General features: G+C 44.7%; 1 protein-coding gene across 2 annotated transcripts; it reads right to left on the bottom strand.

The window, feature by feature from the left end:
* Nucleotides 1-745: 745 nt before the first annotated feature.
* On the bottom strand, nt 746-15,744 carry fignl2 (fidgetin like 2). Of its 2 annotated transcripts, XM_085444398.1 has the most exons (3): nt 15,655-15,744; nt 14,141-14,281; nt 746-5,145 (listed from the first exon to the last, which is right to left on the bottom strand). In XM_085444398.1, the coding sequence occupies exons 2-3, from the start codon at nt 14,163-14,165 to the stop codon at nt 3,104-3,106; spliced, it is 2,067 nt and encodes a 688-aa protein (XP_085300524.1). In that variant the 5' UTR covers nt 14,166-14,281; nt 15,655-15,744; the 3' UTR covers nt 746-3,103. The 2 variants fall into 2 exon arrangements, with proteins under 2 accessions (XP_085300524.1, XP_085300525.1); XM_085444399.1 differs by lacking the exon at nt 14,141-14,281.
* Between the last annotated feature and the right edge of the window lie 2,122 nt (nt 15,745-17,866).

The raw sequence follows: 17,866 nt of genomic DNA on the forward strand, positions 1-17,866 counted from the left end.
CCAGAGGATGAAGGGCAGCTGCTGCACAAGGTTGTGCTTATAACAGAGCTATGTATCATTATTAGGCAATTAATTACTCTTGTCATTAACGCCAGCAGCACCACGCTTCCACCGGGATTCATTCAGATGTTTCAAAACGCCCTTTAACAACCTGTAACCGAGGAGTGACGGATTCTGTTTTCAGACTTAAGCTAAACTTTTACTTATTTGCATGGAGTTGCTCAAATTTACTTTTTAGTTTTGAGTGTTTGAAAGATGTCAGGAAAAGGCCAGAAATAGCGCAGGCTAGGCCGCTGGGACGAGCTGTTGTTTACAGACAGTGACAGGGATGAAGGACCTCTGTGCTCTGGTGTTGGGCCTTAAGCCTCAGGGGTGTGTTCGCACTGCTTCTGGATGCTACAGCAGACACACACACACACACACACACACACACACACACACACACACACACGCTTGCAGACTGGCAAAATTATGTGCACAGTATCCTCGGTTGCCTTATCTTCATTACTCACATTTACAGGAGTCTTTTCTGTCTTTAACAGCACCTAATATGCTGACTGTGCAACCAACTGTGTTAATTCAGTCCAAGCTAAAAAGATCCAAAGCCCTATGATTTAACTTTGTGCGTAAAACAACACACCGTCTATGTAAGCAACTGACCTCGATGCTGGGATCAACCATAGCTATTACTGTTACGTCAACCAGTGAAAAACTGCAACGAAATAAGTACAAAGTAATATTGACAAATTCTGTTTAATATTGTATGATACTCTTATCTTAAAATACAGTCTTTTCTGAGGTAGACTATTACAGTTCAAGAACATAATCATTTGTTTTTGTTTTTTTAAACAGACATCAAAAAAGACATGAAATAAATACTTTCATGTACAATATGCCGCAAAAATGAGGTAGAAATGGTTACAGAAAATGTACAATAACCAAGAACAAAGTTACTGTGATAACAGATCCAAATGTACACAATAAAAGCTTGTTTTGTTGGACAAACTGTGAGAAGTACAGGGGACAGGCAATCAAAAGGTTTTTTAAATTTATGTAATTACCAAATGAATTATCGCTTGCAGTTCCAGCACAACGCTGATGGGCCAGGGGTTGTTCTGCTAGTTGGAAAAAGTGTTTCTTTGAATTTCCAAGAGGGCAATCAGTTTAGTCAGTGGGGGCTGTATGGCATGACTGAAGCTACCAACTGGAAATGGAGGTCTGCACTGTGCTATAGGGTTGCTGGACATCAATCAGACCCCTTCCACTCCAGAGGAATCGGTATAAGGAGAGGGGAAGGGGGTGGGGAGAAGATGCAACGCCACATGGCCACTGGGTTTTGTGGCCAGGGGGCAATCCAATCTAATGAGATTGCATCGGGGAGTGAGAAAACCAGAAAAAAAAGAAAAAGAGTGATGAGGGCGGGAGAGGCGGAGAGAGGAGAAGGACGGTAGGAAATATTACATCATTCTGTTTATACCTCCTCAGGACCATGGCAACAGTCTAATGCACACAACCTCTGCTGCTGCAGACAAAAGACGGGTTTTTCCCACTTATTAAAACAACCACAGAGCTGCTGGGAAAGGGGAGATTGCTTTGGATTGTCTACATATGTAATATGTACACATCAGTTGTGAATTTTCATACTTTGGGATTTGTTAAAAGCTACACATACTTCTCAAAACTCGTCTTTTTGGATGGCATCTTGTGCTTCGTCGTAGGTGATTGTGTGTGTTTATTGTATTTACAGTTTCAAGTGATGTTACGCAGCAGTGAAATCATAAAGCAGACATGCATATGCAGGATGTGTAAACACTAGATATCACAGATTTTTGCAAGCAGTTTGTCCAACAAAAAAGGAATATTTTCTGTATTCTACATAGCATTTCTTCAACACAATCGTCACTTCACCATAAACTACAATAAAAATAAAGGTTATAAGAACAGGGAAAAAAAATGTATATATTCATATATAATAATACATGGATTTATGGCATCAAAAATCCTTTGAAATACCTGAATTACATTCAATGTTACTCTTTGTAGCAGATTCAAGTTTCTCTCCCGAGGTAAAAGCCTCGTTGAAGTGGGTACTACAAGACCGTCAGGTTTCCCCTCGCACCTTTATCTCACGCTCCGCCACTCTCTACTAAGACCCTACGATTACATACATTCTTTATTTCATATTTCTGAGGTAAAATTCTTCCTGAGCATTTCAAACATGACTACATACTACAAAAAAAAAAAAGCAGTAAGTGAAATCAAAAAAACAGACATGCTGAAGGAGAAGCTGGATGTGCAGGTGGATTAATGTGGCTCTAATTGAAGATTTCGAGGGAAACTGGACTTAAGGCGGAATGTGAATAATACAAAATTAAGTATGTGATCTTTAACATGACAGGAAATAAAAGATGCAGAATAGTAAGGAGAAGCTGCTGTTTCGTGATTTGGTAACAAGCTGTCAACATCAATACACCGATGTGAAGAACCAGCCCATTTGGAGAAATTTGAGACTACTGCTGCTTTTGTATTTGGTTTAACAAGTTTTTTTGGTCAAAACTGGTTTGCTGAAATGTTGCAGATCCCAAGCCCTTTGCACTGAATGATTAGTGGCAATTCAATGAGTAAATCAACATTTGGAAAGCATGGAAGTGGACTGGTAATAAATAGGATCCTGAGAGTAGCAGCCAAGGGGGAGGGGGGAGGGATTTTCCAAACCCTGATTATCCATAAGCTTGGACCGCTTCACCTTGCAACAAATAATTGATTTTGTCCTGGACCCAGGCTAATCAGGATCTCTGAGTCATAAAACAGCTATCTGATTTTCCCATTGGCCAAACTACTAATACACTTAAACAAGCCCCATCCTTATTTTCTTTGGGAAAAACAAAATATTGCGGGTATTTACAGCAAAACAAAAACAGCACATCATTGCATGCTTCTGCCAGTGAAACAACCTTGTCATCTCTCCCATGTTTGTGAGCTTCTCTGGCTCTTTTGGCTGAATAATCTGTAATTACAAAAAACAAAAACATTCCAAAGGCTTTCTATGCCGATGCAGAGACAGGGTCATAATGCAGTCCGAGTACTGGGACTGGCTGCTTTCTCAGTGGCTATACATCTTGCTCCACTCTACACAAGTGTCCAGTTCCTTTGCGGTGGTGTGTGGCCGCACCTTGCAGAAGGCATTCTCGAAGTCTGTAAAGTCGGGGGGTTTGCTGGACGTGGTGAGGCCGTGCATGGCTCCATTTGAGGAGGATGCTGACGAGAGCACCTGCTGGCTGAGCTGCAGCAGCTCCCGCACAGTGAAGCCCTCCGTGCGCTGCAGCACACCGTTCAGCTCCCTCTCGCTCAGGCTGAAGCCCTGGGGCGACAGAGCCTGCAGCAGCACCTCTCTGCGCAGAGCCACATCTGGTAGGCCGACGTGGTATCGCTTAGCAAAGCTCCGATGGACAGCATCTTGCAGCAGATCTGGCCTTCCAGTGGCGCATACGAGAATCACCAGACCTGTGGTCCCCACCTGAGCTTTCTCCAGGGTGCTCAGCAGTACCTGCCTAAGGCCCTCCTCTTCCATGGCTTCCACCTGACTAAGTAGCACAACTGAGGGTTGCCGTGCCCCCGCCACCTGCAACAGAGACCCCAGAATGTGTTCTGCCTCAGGCTTCCCTTTAGAGGCCAGCATGGTTCCACTCAAACGGTAGAAGGAGGCCCCTAACTGCGAAGCCAGTGAGCGAGTCAATGTCGTCTTACCCCCTCCTCTGGGGCCGAACAGCAGGACGGCTCTTGGTGGCTGCACCACTGGACTTGGCCTCAACACGGGCCACATCAGGTCCTCCTCCAGGGCAGCTTTGACATGTGTGAGTCCAGCCAGCTCACCCCAGCCCAATGCGGGGATGCAGTCCAATAACTCCCCATTGATGAGGTCTAACAGCCGCGGGTCTGGACTCTTCATAGCCTCAGCAGTTGGAGCACATAATGGAGGGTGTTTGACAGCCTGGGAATGCTGCTGCTGCTGCTGGGTGAATCCCTGTTCTGTCATGCCATTCTCCCCCGTCATGCCTGTTGGAGGGCTGTACTGCCCTGCCGCCCCAAACTGAGGAGACACCAAGGGCTGAGAGGAGGGCTTACTGGGCTTGAAGGTCTGAGGGTCTGTGCTGCCTGAACTACTGAAGCCATTTCCATGGCAATCCGTTTTATCATTCACACTGTAGGGTGAGCTTCCCCCAGCCTTCACAGGGTCATAGCTGTATTTCCTGTACCGCGACCGGTCCCCACTCTCATCATCTTCAACACCCATCTCAAAGGCTTTTCTTTTCAATGTCCCTCCAGATTCAGATGTCCCAAGGCTTGTGCTCTGGTAACTATAGCTGCCTCCTACCACAGTGGGCCTTGAAGGAACAGGGGTAGGGGCCGGTAGACCTGAGGGGAGGTAAGTCGAAGAAGGGTGGCTGTAGCCAGGAGCAAGGCTGGTCTGAGGAGGGTATGTGCTGGGGGGGTAGTTGTAGACTGGCGTGGCAGGGCTATAGCTGGGCACAAGAGTGGGAGTCGATTGGAGAGTGTGGAGAGAGGCAGGGGGAAGTGCTGCGTTGGGTTGCGGACAAAAACCTGAGGAAAGATAGGTGCCATTGTAGCGAGAGGGGTACTCAGTGGACCCACTGCAGGAGCTGCTACCACTGTAACCTGAGTCTGAAAGGTTACTGTTCAATACTGACACGCTGCCAATCCCCGGAGGGCCCGTGGACGTGGCTGCAGTCTTGGGCCCCGAATGGCTGTCATGGCCTCCAGGAGGCCCCAGGGGATAGGCTTCAGTGCTGTGCGTCAGTGGCCAAGGCTCCAGCTCAGTCTTTTGGTTATTTAGGCTCCCAAAGGCCCCAGACTCTGGATAGGTGCCCACAGCAGAAGGCCGGTCATATGGCGAGTCCAGCACGCCGGCATACTTCTCAGCATAGCGCTTCAACAAGTTGGAGGCTGTAAGGGCAGAGATGTCGTCATTGGCCCAGGCGTAGTTGTAGGAGCTGCGGCTACGGCCAGAGTAAAATTCTGACTTGTGGGCCGGAGAGGAGGTGGTGGAGGAGACGTCCAGGTGCTGCTCAGGCCACTGGCTGAGGGACTGGGCATGCTCTGGGTTCCAGTGCATCTTTAACAGGCCTGATAGAAACAAAACAAAAAAAACAGTAAATAAAAGTTATATTTTTCTTCTAAGTAGACTTGCATCAGAAAAATCATTACACTTTAAATTTAGACAGGAAAGCCTGAAGTTTATTGGTCATCATATAAGTTCATCTATGGCCATGTTTTTCTCCACAGTAGGCGTTTACATGGGCATCTGGGTGCAGTAACAGCAAGACTTTCCATGATCTTAACCATGGTTTTATTTATTTATTTATATTTAAAACACACAAAGAAAGTGTCAGAATGCCTAAAATTCAGTTTTTCATTTTAATTTTTAATTTGTGGGCAAACCGGGGGGGAACTGATCAGTGGGTTGGATGTGTTGTTTCGCACTTTCCCAGCTTATGTTGGCGTAGCGATAAGATCCCACTACTATTGCCTGTACTGCTAGCATCTGCAGATCTCCCAGAGGAGCTATTGTTATCTCCCTGTGCATGTTGCTCTGAATGCCTGCTCTCTTCGCCCTGCCCCCCCACGTACCACCCACCAATCCACCCACCCACCGTACACCAGAGCTCCAAAGGCCCAGTGGCCGGCTGGACACGGGGAGGGGAGAAATGAACAAGGGTGTGTGTGTGTGTGTGTGTGGACAGTGGTGTGGAGAGAGTGAGAAAGAAAGCAAGAAAGAAAGGGGGGTGGGTGGGTTTGGAAATGCAGCATAGTGTGCTATTCATCAGCACAGTCTCCTATGGAACATTGGGAAAGTGGAATGCCTGTTCCTCTGGCTGACTTCAGCAGTGGTCTAATTGATCATCGCTGAGTTAACAGGACAGAGATGAGCAAGAAAAATCTGTTTTTCATGTTTCCCCTCATGCAACGGATGTAATTAACAATGTTTAAAAGCTGGTTTAAAAAAAACAAAATCACAATCTTATAATTATAGGATTGTTCATTTCATGAAGAGTGCTGCATCTTGCTGAGGCACTAGCTTGACATTCCACACATAGCTTGGCATTACTGAACTGTCATGATTTACCCCAAGGTGAGGACTACGTCAGTCACAAACCGGGAGGTAAAAGGGAATATGGCGAAAGTCATCATTGCTGCCGTCTCTGCCTTTCCTTCAGCGGACGCCTGATGATTCATTATTCATGGCTGTCTGTGTGTGTGGAGCCAGGACTCTTATTGCCATTTAAATCAAAGCTCAATATCCACAGTCCAAGATTAGAAGCTGCTGCTCTCTTGGTCTCTAGCTCACTCCCAAACTTTGGCCTCCCTCCTTACCCAATTTCCAAACCTCCGCGTGTGTGTTTTCAGATTACGCCTGTTTATTCAGTCAGATGAGACCGGCAGACCAGATGGCCATTGGATTATCATGTCCTTCATATTCAAATGCACTGCCTTAAGTTCTCAATGGCCAAACCAGTTCAAGCGCTTCCCTAAGCTTCACCCAACCCACAGAGCCTCACACCCACGGCCACAAGATGTACAAGAACAGTCTTGCACTGTGTTCACTTCTATTTTTAAAAACATGCTGAAGACATTGGCTTGTCCACACCCAGATGACCACTTTTTTTTTTTTTTGGTCTGACTTGCAGGTCTTTGTCCAGGCTGCAGAAACCATATACATGTCCTGCAGGCCCTTCCCATCTGCAGCCCAACCAGTTTGTGAGCAGCCCCAATAATGGGGCCTGTGTGTGACAGAGATGGATGAGAGCCCAGGGGAGCTCATAAAACCTGCAGTGGGAGGGAGGGATGGTAAAGGCAGGGATGGAGGCAGGGAGGGGAAAGAGTGGACAGCAGGCACTTCGTCCTTTCTAAGCAGACTTGCGCAGACATTAGAGGACTCAGTGAGGCGGGCTAACTGCTGTCCTCTCCATCATTAGAGTAGTTCTAATACAGGATGGTACACTACCCCGCTGACCGGAGTAATGACCAGCTGCCCGTAACTGAAAAACCAATTCACTGTTAAATCTGAGCGTTATTATAATTCTTCCACAGAGCGATGCGAGTGATCATTCACCCCTGATGAAAACAGCGGGGTTGCTGAGCAGTTTAGCGTCCCATGCAATTAGATCTTTCCCAGTGCTGGACTGTGGTTTTAGTAGTAGGAGTAGTAGCACTCCACAATGAACTGAGCGAGCGCTAATCTACACTTCTGCTTAAATCAGAGCCATCGCGCAGATTAATTCACTGGAGGGACGGGAAGAAACCTAAGATTAGAAGTAGGAAATCAGGACAATGTGGACATACTGTGGATAGCAGTGCAATCATTAGATTAACTTCAATACATGCTTTAATGCGATGCTGGGTTGTGACATAGAAGCATTAGCGCTGCTAATGCAATCACTAAATGTTGTAATCCATTTGCAAGTAACACTGATGAGCTGATATTTTTATTTATGCGCCACCATCCCCTGAACTCCGTCTCATATAAAAGACGACTTTTATGATTTGAATATTGTTTACAAATATGAATCCAATACAAATGAAGCTTTTCTTCATGCTAACAATACAAAGTAAAGCTCCTCTGTGATCTAAATATAAAGTGTGTAATGTTTTCTCTTTCATCACTTACGCTGTTAAATTTAAAGTGAATAAAAATCACTTGCAGTGACCAAGTTCAATATACACAGATAATGACATGGCTCTTCTGTTGACCGAGTGCGACTGAGTGTGGGGAGGTTGATAAGAACCTTCTGTGTATGCATATAAAACTTCCCACTGTTTGTGTGTGTTCTTGGCCCCAGGAGAGACAGATGTTCTGACCGCCTTACTGTCTGTGCGGCCATTGTGGCGGACGACCATCCAGCAGACGTGCACGGATCGGACAATCCAGTTGGCCCTGAGACAAAGCCTAAAGGATCCTATTGTCAGGGCCCTGTCTAATTATGGAAATCTTATTAATCTATTCAGCAGCAGTCTACTGACAGCTTTTGTGTCAGCCTGGGATTTATTGAGGAACTTGTGTGAGCTGCATCCCATTGTAGGAGTGTGTGTGATGAAGACAGTGGCACAGCTCACTTCAGCAGAGACCAGCTTTCCTTTGAGGAGGCCCTAAAATTAAAATTAGACTACTTATGCCAAACGGGGGAGCGTGTGGGGAGTGCTGTGATTTCTGCCCTCAAATGCTCAGATCTGCCACCTGCAAAGTCACAGAGTCTCCTGTTGACTGGCTGAAACTGAAGTAGCTCGTGGCCCATAAAGGCTTTTATCGCTCTCGACTGCGTTGTGGTTTCCTATAAAATAAGTATCAGTGAGTGAGGTGAAACCTTATCTTGGCTGGAAGCCCCGAGACGGAGGGCTCCAGTGCCATTTCACAGCTCCCCTGAGGTTGCTGCTCCCCCCCTCTTCTCCATTCCCGGCACTTTTGTTTTCCCGGCCTCGAGGAACAAAACGGACACGGATGCAACAAGCCTTCTGGGACTGTGGGCCGCTTGTAAACAAGAGAGCTTTGGATCAATTTAATCTGGGATATATTCAGAGTTCAGCTCCGCCCCATCCACAGACCAGAAAATAAATACATCTACACAACACCAAAGTTAATGCATTTGTTACATTGTTTCTAATATTTTATTTATTAACAAGAAAAGCTAAGCTGATAGAAATGATTGCTTAAATAAACTTAAAATTTGCAGTCTTGGTAATATAAAGAGTTACCCTCCAAGTCTGGCCAGCTATTCTACCTGAAAGTAAACATGAAAAAGTAGACTTGATGCCTAAAACAAAATTCTTTCAATACCTATGAACAAAAAGTTGCAGAGAGCACAGTGTCAAATTGTTCTGAGAATGCTGCTCCGGCTGTTGTGGCAGTGTGTCAGGAATTCAATTGAGACAACTTCTCAGAAAACAGCCACTTCAAAAAGGGAGAAGAAAAAAAAGCTTAAAAGGGGCGCAGTCACACAAAGCACCGCACACCGATATTGCAAAAGGGGAATGAAAGTGGAGAAGGGCAAAGTGTGACGGGCGTTGTGTTTGTGCTGATAAATCACAAAGTTGATGTTCCAATGACCGCATCAGTCGGGACGTGTTCAGCGAGCACAACCTGATCGATGAGTTATTGGACAAAACTCACGCTTGGCACTTATACATATGTAAGACAGACTTTTTCCCTTTTTCGTCTGAACTCTTTAAACACAACTGCTCGTTTTCAAAACCCAACACATTGCTTTGAATAGGAAATCTCCCAAATGATCATCAGTTTAGCACGCAAACCACGAAGCAACTGAAAATCTCTTGTGTATGTATGTTATCTTGATTTGCTGTTTCAAGCCCTTGAAGTCCTCTGCTCTCAAGTTCACTATGATTTATGATACTAATATCAAGCAGGGCATTCTTTCTAGGCTGTATGCTGCTGCATGCTACCGGTGTGTCGTAAAAACACCAATCGGAGACACCGGCCACATTTCACAGCCTAGCTGGTGGACAGAGTAGAAAATTGTCTCTGGACGTTGGTATGAAATACACATTTTATCAGCCCCTTGCACAGTTCAGACCTGAAGACGGTGATAAAGATAATAAATTCCTGCCATAAATTTTGGATTATTTCGTACGACACTCGCGTTACACCGTGTCGAGTCACCCTGTGCATTATTACCCCACAGTCGCAGAGGAGCCTCTGTGATTGTGTGGGGTATTGCCAAAACGCCGTTAGAGGTCGGCTCTTCGGACCCTCGTCGACCCACGTTAAAACGGGGATAATGCGCACCCGACCAGCGGGGATCATCATATATCAGGCATGCATAATTGGAGATTGCTGAGGAAAATTATTATAAATCTAATTCTCAGTCGCAGGCCTGCTATCACTCAAATGAAACACAATCCCGCGCTAGGCCTCTCGCTGCATCTGGCTCATCTGCTCCCTCTTCATGTCCCTAAAAAGATGTAATAACAGAAGAGTGCGGGAGCTCTGTTGGGGAGTTTTCACACCTGCTGCCCAGAGCGCGAGCAGACGCAGCTCTTTTCAAAGACGCCTCACCAGTACACTCCCAGGAGGACAGAGCCCATCTCCTGCAGTGGCATTGAGGGATGTCCTCTGTGAGTTTTTTGTGTGTATGTGTGTCTCTATCTCTATACTTTCATCTTTCTGTGGATAGAGCTATCTGCACTCCAATGACAGTTTGACTTACTCCTTTTTTGTTTCACCCTCCTCTGGGATTGTTCCAGGCCAGCTGTCAGAAGAGTTTTTGTCAGCGTGTGAAGCTAATATTACTTCATGAGAGGATAAGGACAAAATGACCAAAGTGTGTGCGGCTTTTTAGACTTAATGATACAATTTTAATACCTTTGTAATGCCATGTAACTAGGATAAGTGAAAAAAATAAATATCGATTCAAAATAAAACAAAAGGGTAAATTAGAGGCAGATTAATGTTCTGTGGCATTAAAAGTTGCTATTTTAAGCAGAGTGGATGGAGGTGGAGCAGCGGCCAAACTACCTGATGGCATTTTGCTAAACATTGATTAATTGACAAACGTGTTTAGAATTGCTAATGAGAGTGCAGCAAAATGCAAAGTCCTGCCTGAGAGCGAGCACGCTCATTTTGCGCTGCTTTTCTCAGCACTCTCCAAAACGAGAAAGCCTCCAGAATAATTGCTGGATGCGTCACTTCATGCTCGTAATTTTAGAAACAACTCCCCCATCCCCCGTGCCTGCTAATGCACGTCCACAAATGGCAGCGGTCCGTCGACCCCCCACCCGCCTTCCCTTCAAGAAGGAAAAAAACAAAAAACAAAACAAAAACAAAAAACAAAAAAAACAGGGTCCCTATTTTCTGTGACTACAGGCTGGCTTTAGGTCATTGTGTCCACTAATATATCAAAGAACAGCTGTCCTAAGGCTCTGTGATGACCAATCACCCCTTCCATCTGTCTCACCCACCCAATCTCTCTCTCGCTCCATCTCCTCCTCTTCAGCTCTGTCTTTTCCCTCCAATCTCCTATCTGTGTTTCTCCGCTTCTCCACCTCCCTTATTCCCCCACATTCCCACTGAGCATCTTGCATCCCCCCCTCTTTTCTATCCAAATCCCTTGGTCCCTCTGTGCTCTGAGCTTATACTCGCGGCACATGGACAGCTTTGGGATTTGTTGTTTTCTGTTGGTACACACACACAAATTAGAGAAAGCTCGAGTGACATTCCACAGCCTCTCTTCTTTCTGGCAGAGCGTTTTCTGGACATTAGACTACAAACACCTACAAACACTCGAGACACGACAATTAAAGTATGTTATTTCTCAAGTGTAGTAATTTACTAATTAGCTCTGCTGGTGTGGAAGACGTGTCACATTGTCGAGCTCTGAATTCTGCTGCCTCAGGAATCCAGTTCAGCGCTGCCACCCGAATGAGCCTCACCACCCTGCTTCTTAATTGGACCCTTAATGGGAGCGGAGGTCTCCTTAATGAGCTGATAAACCCGTAGAGAGACAATCCACAGAGCCCGTGAACTCACAGGGCCTGGGTTCCTAACCTTCTTTTCTTGTGGACGTAGACGCAAACGCACACAAACACGCACGCACACACTCTGGTGGCTAATTGGAACACATTCACACCCAAACTAATGATCCTAGCACTTATTCGCACACACTTTAGGCTGTGTGTTTACTCAAGGGCCTCACAGACCTCCTTCTACTGCACCACTCATACCACTCTGCCTACAATAGAGATACGCGCTGGCACGGCCCTCCAACCTCCTCCTTCAGGAGCCGGGATGAGATCTAGTCTTTTTTCCTCCATACAAAAACGCTCCATGACTTGCCGGAGTCATTCACAAAGACACTCACACAAAACACAAAAACAGAGCAAGAGAGAGAAAGGAGAGGGGTCAGTCAGAGGAGAGAGCTATAAAAACTGGCAGATCTGGGCTCTTGTGTGTAGTCGCTCTGGGAGTGTGTGTTTGTATATATGTGTGTGCGCATGCATTCTGTTTTAAAAGAAAAGGTACTGCTACACCAGCAGGGGCCCCCAGCAACAAGAGTTAGGGCACTCTTGGGTTGGCGGCCTGGGACTGATTTAAGAGTGTGTTTGAAGTGCAGATTACAGATTCTTTGCACCAAATCCCTCCAGGAGTATCCATGGCCCCTGGAATCTCTCTCAGGTTTCTCCGCAGGTCCGGCCATAGCTGCTCACCCCAGCTTGAAGTATTCTGGACTGGCCGGAGACGGGGACAAGGGCTGAACAGGCTAATATAGAATCAGACACTCAGACACCGAATAATTATGACATCTTATTCATTAAGTCGAAGTGGTTCTGATTCCCCCCCCCCCCCCCCCCCCCTTTAAACTCTGTGTCGGTGTACCTGTCCTAAGCACATGTCACCTTGTTTGTGTTCATACAAGTGGACTTGACTCAGAACAGAAATGCCAACAGCAGGAGTCAGAAGTAGCACTGGGAAGCAGGAATGCTCCACATTCCCACAAAGGGGATTCCAACATGGAAGTGAGAGTCTTCACATGCACTGCACATACTCAGCGTCCTTATCTAAAAGACAGTACGCCGAGACATCACAATCAAGCACAGGGGCATATTTGTGTGTCACGCTTGGTCTGAGAATAAACGGCAAAGCCTACCGAACACTGCTGCACATGCTCATACAATCCCCTGTGTGAACTTTGCATGCACAAATACTAGCAGGCCGCTCTGAAATGAGCTCGCCGCTGCAGAAACACTGCAGAACAGAAATGCACCACACATGAAAACCCATCAAGCTGTTGATCTGAGAAGATGAAAAGAAGCACTGTGTGTCCTGATCACAACAGCAAGCCACACACAGAGGCCCACAAAGCCTAAAACATAATGTACCGGAAGAGTCCTATGAAGGACCAACAGTGTGTCATCTCCGAAGGCATGCTTACTATTCCACCATCACTTTGTGACATTCTTAGACTCGCTGTCCATTTCAGCAGCGCCGAGTATAACTAGTGAGTGTGGACCCGCAGGTTGCAGGGAACTAAAGGAGTAACCTGCGAAACAGGCCTTTCAAATGCACGGCCAAACTCGGTCTAATTAGGGTCTGAACTATAAACAGCGTTTAATCAAAAAAATTAAAAAAATTCTGGGAGCTGGCAATATTTCAACCACGAGCCACTTGTGAACGGACCGGTTTCAAAACAAAAACGAGAGGTCAGCTACTTATTTGGGCATTTAGAGGGTGAAATCCACCAAAAGCAAACAAACAGCCATGGTTACTGTCAAACATCTGCTCGTGATGCTTTAATCAAACTCTGTTTTCCAGTTTGAATTCACACGCCCACGCGCTCGCCTACACTGCGACCGAAGCCACATTTAAAAACACAATCAAAAGTTCCTACAAACCATTTTTAAGTAATACTTTTTAAATTGACCTTTCCATGTGATTTCTCCTCCTTTTCTTGTAACTGTCAAGCCAATAATGTTCCTTTGAGGCCATTTAAAGAGATGGGAAAAAGGCGCTCGAGGCCGAGGCCACGGAGGCAGCCCCATGCTGGCCGGCAAACAATGCCGTTTCGGAGAGCCGGAGCACTGGACTCTGACTCAAATGAAACCTGGTGGGAGGGTGCAAAGGGGGAGACGAACACTGGACATGTTAGTTATTAGATCAGCATTGAAGGGAGAATAGAGAGAGGGGAGGAGGAAAAAGCAGAGAAGGCAGGAGGCCGTGTGTGCATGTGTGTGTGTGTGTGTGTAAGTAAAATGACACTTTGAGGACTGAAGGGTTTCTGTAGCTTAAACCATCAGCCCTCCAACCTCTTCCTCTCCCCATCTGTGTCTTCCGTCTGCTGATGAAACATTCACACAGGGCCAGTGCCCGGGGTTTAGCATTTCCACAACGCACGTCAAGCAGGAAAGGGAAAAAAAGAAAAGGAAAAAAAGCCCAACACGTTTCTGATTGCACAATCAACTGTCAATTCTTCCTCTGTTTGCAAACTACACAAACACGATGTTCGCTCCTGTGTATTTTTGGAACGGAGACTCATTGATTAAGGCAAAGTCCAAGTGAGGGAATGAGGCCGTTTGGTGTGCAGAGCAGATAGAGAGAAGGGTATAGTGTACTCACTATAAGGGACAATAGGACTCAGCATTCTGTGGAGCTGGTCTCAATAAGGAGGAAGGCTGTTTTGTGAATGCCAGCTAAGGTTAGTGCCCGTCCGGCTGTAGTCCATCACTGGCATGAGGTTGCACTGACAACAGAACAGCCCTGAGAGAGCGAGAGAGAGAGAAAAAGAGGTGAGGGAGTTACTGGCTGCTGCACTGTGTGGACACTCAAACGTCAACCAATGCTTGCAAGGCGAGCTCACAAGCCAACACGCATCCAAACACAAGATTGAACCGGAATTTGATGGAATTATTGACCAACCCAAGAGCCCGATCAGCGTAACAAGAACAGAATTCAAACTGATATAAACACAAACACACACACGCACTCAGTCTACCAAACTGAGGCGCACAAGGGCGTTCATTATAGGCAGGCATTAAGCTGATTGTGAGGCTGCATCCAGCCTCTAAAGAGGGCTTTCTAAATCTGCCTCACAAAAAGACTCATGCATACCATTGCTCTGTGCACTGGGGCAATAAAGACTGCATTCTTAGGACACAGAGCACTTTTGGAGCCGTACTAACAAAATGCAGGGGAAAGATATAGCCAAAGTTCCAGCTGTCCAGCTGTCCAAACACATCAGCTTCAGCTGTAAAATGATTTAAAATGTATTTTTAATGTGGAAATCTAAATATAACCAGCTATTGTTTTTGTCTACTTTCAAAGATAAAGCACATTAAATTACACCAAGTCTCTATTTAGGTTGAAAAGTCAAGTTGTGAAATAAATTTTGATCACGCACCAACTCAAATCAGCTTAACCTTCTAGTTTTTATTATGCTTTTCTCATCTGGAGCACCTCTCTGAAAAAGCCGTGCAAATAAAATATTTCCATGAAAGTTTTTTCATTGAGCCTTTGGGGTCATTAATGCTTTCTGTGAAAACCACATCTGTAGAATCTACAGTTCATTTATAAGTCAAATATTAAAAGTCATAAATTACATAATCTCAGATATGTAAACCAAGTCTTAAACAACCGTTTTATTTAATGCTCTGTTAATACTTTTGGCAGCAGTCTGTTCGCTTTAAAACAAACCTATTAAATACAGATTTATATTCATAAATGTACTGTTCACATAGAAGAGAAATTACGCAATGACCACAAGGCTATCTGTGGACACCAACAGGCAACAACACAGTATCAGACTACAAACCCACTCTGCTCCGACTGACAGTCAACTTTTACCACTCAGCCCAGAATAACATGCACACTACAGCGGCAAACCACAGTTCCCACTTAAAGCAAACACTGCCCTGCATCAGCACAGGTCAGAGCGAGGCTGAAGGGAGAAGGCAGAGAAAGCTGAGTTTTCTCAAGGAAATGTCTCATGGTCCTTGGCCAAACAGGAGAGCTGTTTCAACACGCTCAGTTCCCGTCTTCCTCCAACTTCAGCCCGGCCAAGTCAAACAGCAGGGATAGCAGCGGGCTATGACAGCAGATAAACACATAGATGCAGAGAAGACAAGCAGTCTTACCTATTCATGCCTGCATGTCCTCCATCAGATCTGAAAGCGCTAGGATAATCCCTGGAGCAGACCAGACCTGCATGTGCACTGCTATGCTTTTTTCCCCACATATGGGACACAATTCGTCTCTCTCTCTCCCTCCCTCTCTCTCTCTCTCTCCCCCCCTCCCTCTCTCTCCCCCCCCCCCCCCTCCCTCCCTCTTTCTCTCCCTCGTCAGTGACAGAGCGAGCGCTCAGCTCCCCTCCCCCATGGATCTCCCATCCCCCTCCCCTCCTTCTCACTCTTTATGCTAAAAGTATTTAAGTAGGAAGAGAGATAGAGAATAAGGGGAGTGCAGCAGGGAGGGTGGGGGACTGACCAATCATCCTCTGAAGGAGGGCGAGCGTGAAGGTGCTCGCTCATAATGAAACCTGGACACGGAGGACAGCGGAGAGTTTTTATTTGGAGGGAAATGCCCAGGGTAAGTTTGGTTTGACATAGGAGGATTAGGAAAGCTCAACAGCGGTCAAATTGCAGTGAAAACACACCGAGGAGCGAGCTCTTATTTCTTCACTGGCTGACTGAAACAGACACTTGACAACTGATCCTTGAAAAATGATATTCATCGCTTATTACTAATTAAGAAAGTATTTCTCAAAAGCAGAATAATGCATCTTAGCCTGGTATGAGTGTATTATTATTATTTTCTATTTTTCAGCCAAGCTCCGAAAAAACAAAAACAAAAAAAGCAAAAATGCCTTCCAAAAATTCCTAAGCTGCCACACCCACACAACATCTTGTATGTAACACGAGGAAGACAATGTGGTTCAGCAAGCAGCCAGCTTGGAGGTATTTACTGATCAACTGCCACATTAGCCATACACCCACATCGCAGAAGACTTGTCTCCACAAAGCCCTGATGCACGACCATCACACCATACTTCACCATTCAGCACAGATAAGGTGACCTCGTGAACAAAGGTTCAGCTGAGTAGAGCCAGAAACAGAAATAGCTCAATAAACTTTGACCTTAGTATAACAGATTGGATTTATTATGGACAAATTAATGCAAGACTACAGCTGGAAACATCTGTCGAGCAACAGTCGCCACCGATACAAGCAATAAAAGCAATAAGCAGATCTCTACACATCTCCTGCACTGTTGTAGTTTATTTCTTTTATGTTTGCGTTGCTTAAAGGTCTTTAATTTATAAATGCAGGTTACATGGTTGATTGATAGATGTGCATCTTAAATGGAGGTTTAGCGTTTGTGAGAAAGAGCCAAAAGGAAGAACTAATTTATTAGCTCGCCACCGATTTTAAGGTTTGTGCCACAGCTGCACTAAATTAACAGTACTGGTAAATTACCAGACTCATTTTAAATGTTCCAGTAATTGTTAATCCACCAGTACATACAAGCTAAGGTAAATATAGTTACTGTTGTTAGCATGAATTTTCAGATTCACTGTTTAAAATAAATAAATAAATAAAAAATACAGTAAAGCACATTTTTTGATTAAGATACCAATTTAAATGTATTGCATATATTGCATTACTGCAGTTTAGCTAAAATTTGAGTATGAAAACATACATTCAGTTTGTTATTTGCCTAATAAACAAAATAATTTGTGGTTTAAACAAGTTTTCTAAAGATTTCTAAAATGTGTTTTTTTATGACAGGTGGCCCAATACATTTTTTATATGCACATCAGAAGATATATGTGGGGTTTTCTTGTTTTTGTTTGGGGTTTTTTCCCTTCTTAAATTATATTATATAAATTGGTTTAAAGGTTTAAAAAGTTAAAGAACTGAATCAAATAGAAAGAAGGCATTACTGACTGAAAAGGTGTAGGCTGAAGATTAGAGCAGAACTTTTACAGCTAATTTTCTAAATGCTTTTTTTTAAACCATTTTAATTAATAGATTTAAACAAAACAAAGACCAAATAAATGAAAACTAAAACAATTAACAAAAACTAATCTTTCAAATATAGATCAATAATCATACTTCAGTCTTATATTCACCACTAATTTTTAAACCTTTTCAACATTTGAATAGTGAACTACAGTCTTAGAATAGAATAGAATAGAATAGAATAGAATAGAATAGAATAATCCTTTAATTATCCCTCAAGGGGAAATTTGGTTGTAACAGCAGCCAAAAAGACAAATATACAAACAAACAGTACACAGGACACAGAACAGAAACATACACAATTTTTCTTACATATTTACATTAAGGA

This window comes from Copadichromis virginalis, linkage group LG20 (genome assembly GCF_057382275.1).
Source record: "Copadichromis virginalis isolate Kocher_CV1m ecotype Utaka linkage group LG20, C_Virginalis_male_GT1.1, whole genome shotgun sequence".
Lineage (NCBI taxonomy): Eukaryota > Metazoa > Chordata > Actinopteri > Cichliformes > Cichlidae > Copadichromis > Copadichromis virginalis.

Excerpts from the sequence above, each read along its gene's own strand:
- fignl2 (XM_085444398.1), bottom strand. The coding sequence starts at position 14,165 with ATGCTGAGTCCTATTGTCCCTTATA. Across the intron at positions 5,146-14,140 it reads GAGTCCTATTGTCCCTTATA|GCCTGTTAAAGATGCACTGG; the intron begins GTGAGTACACTA and ends TGTTTCTATCAG.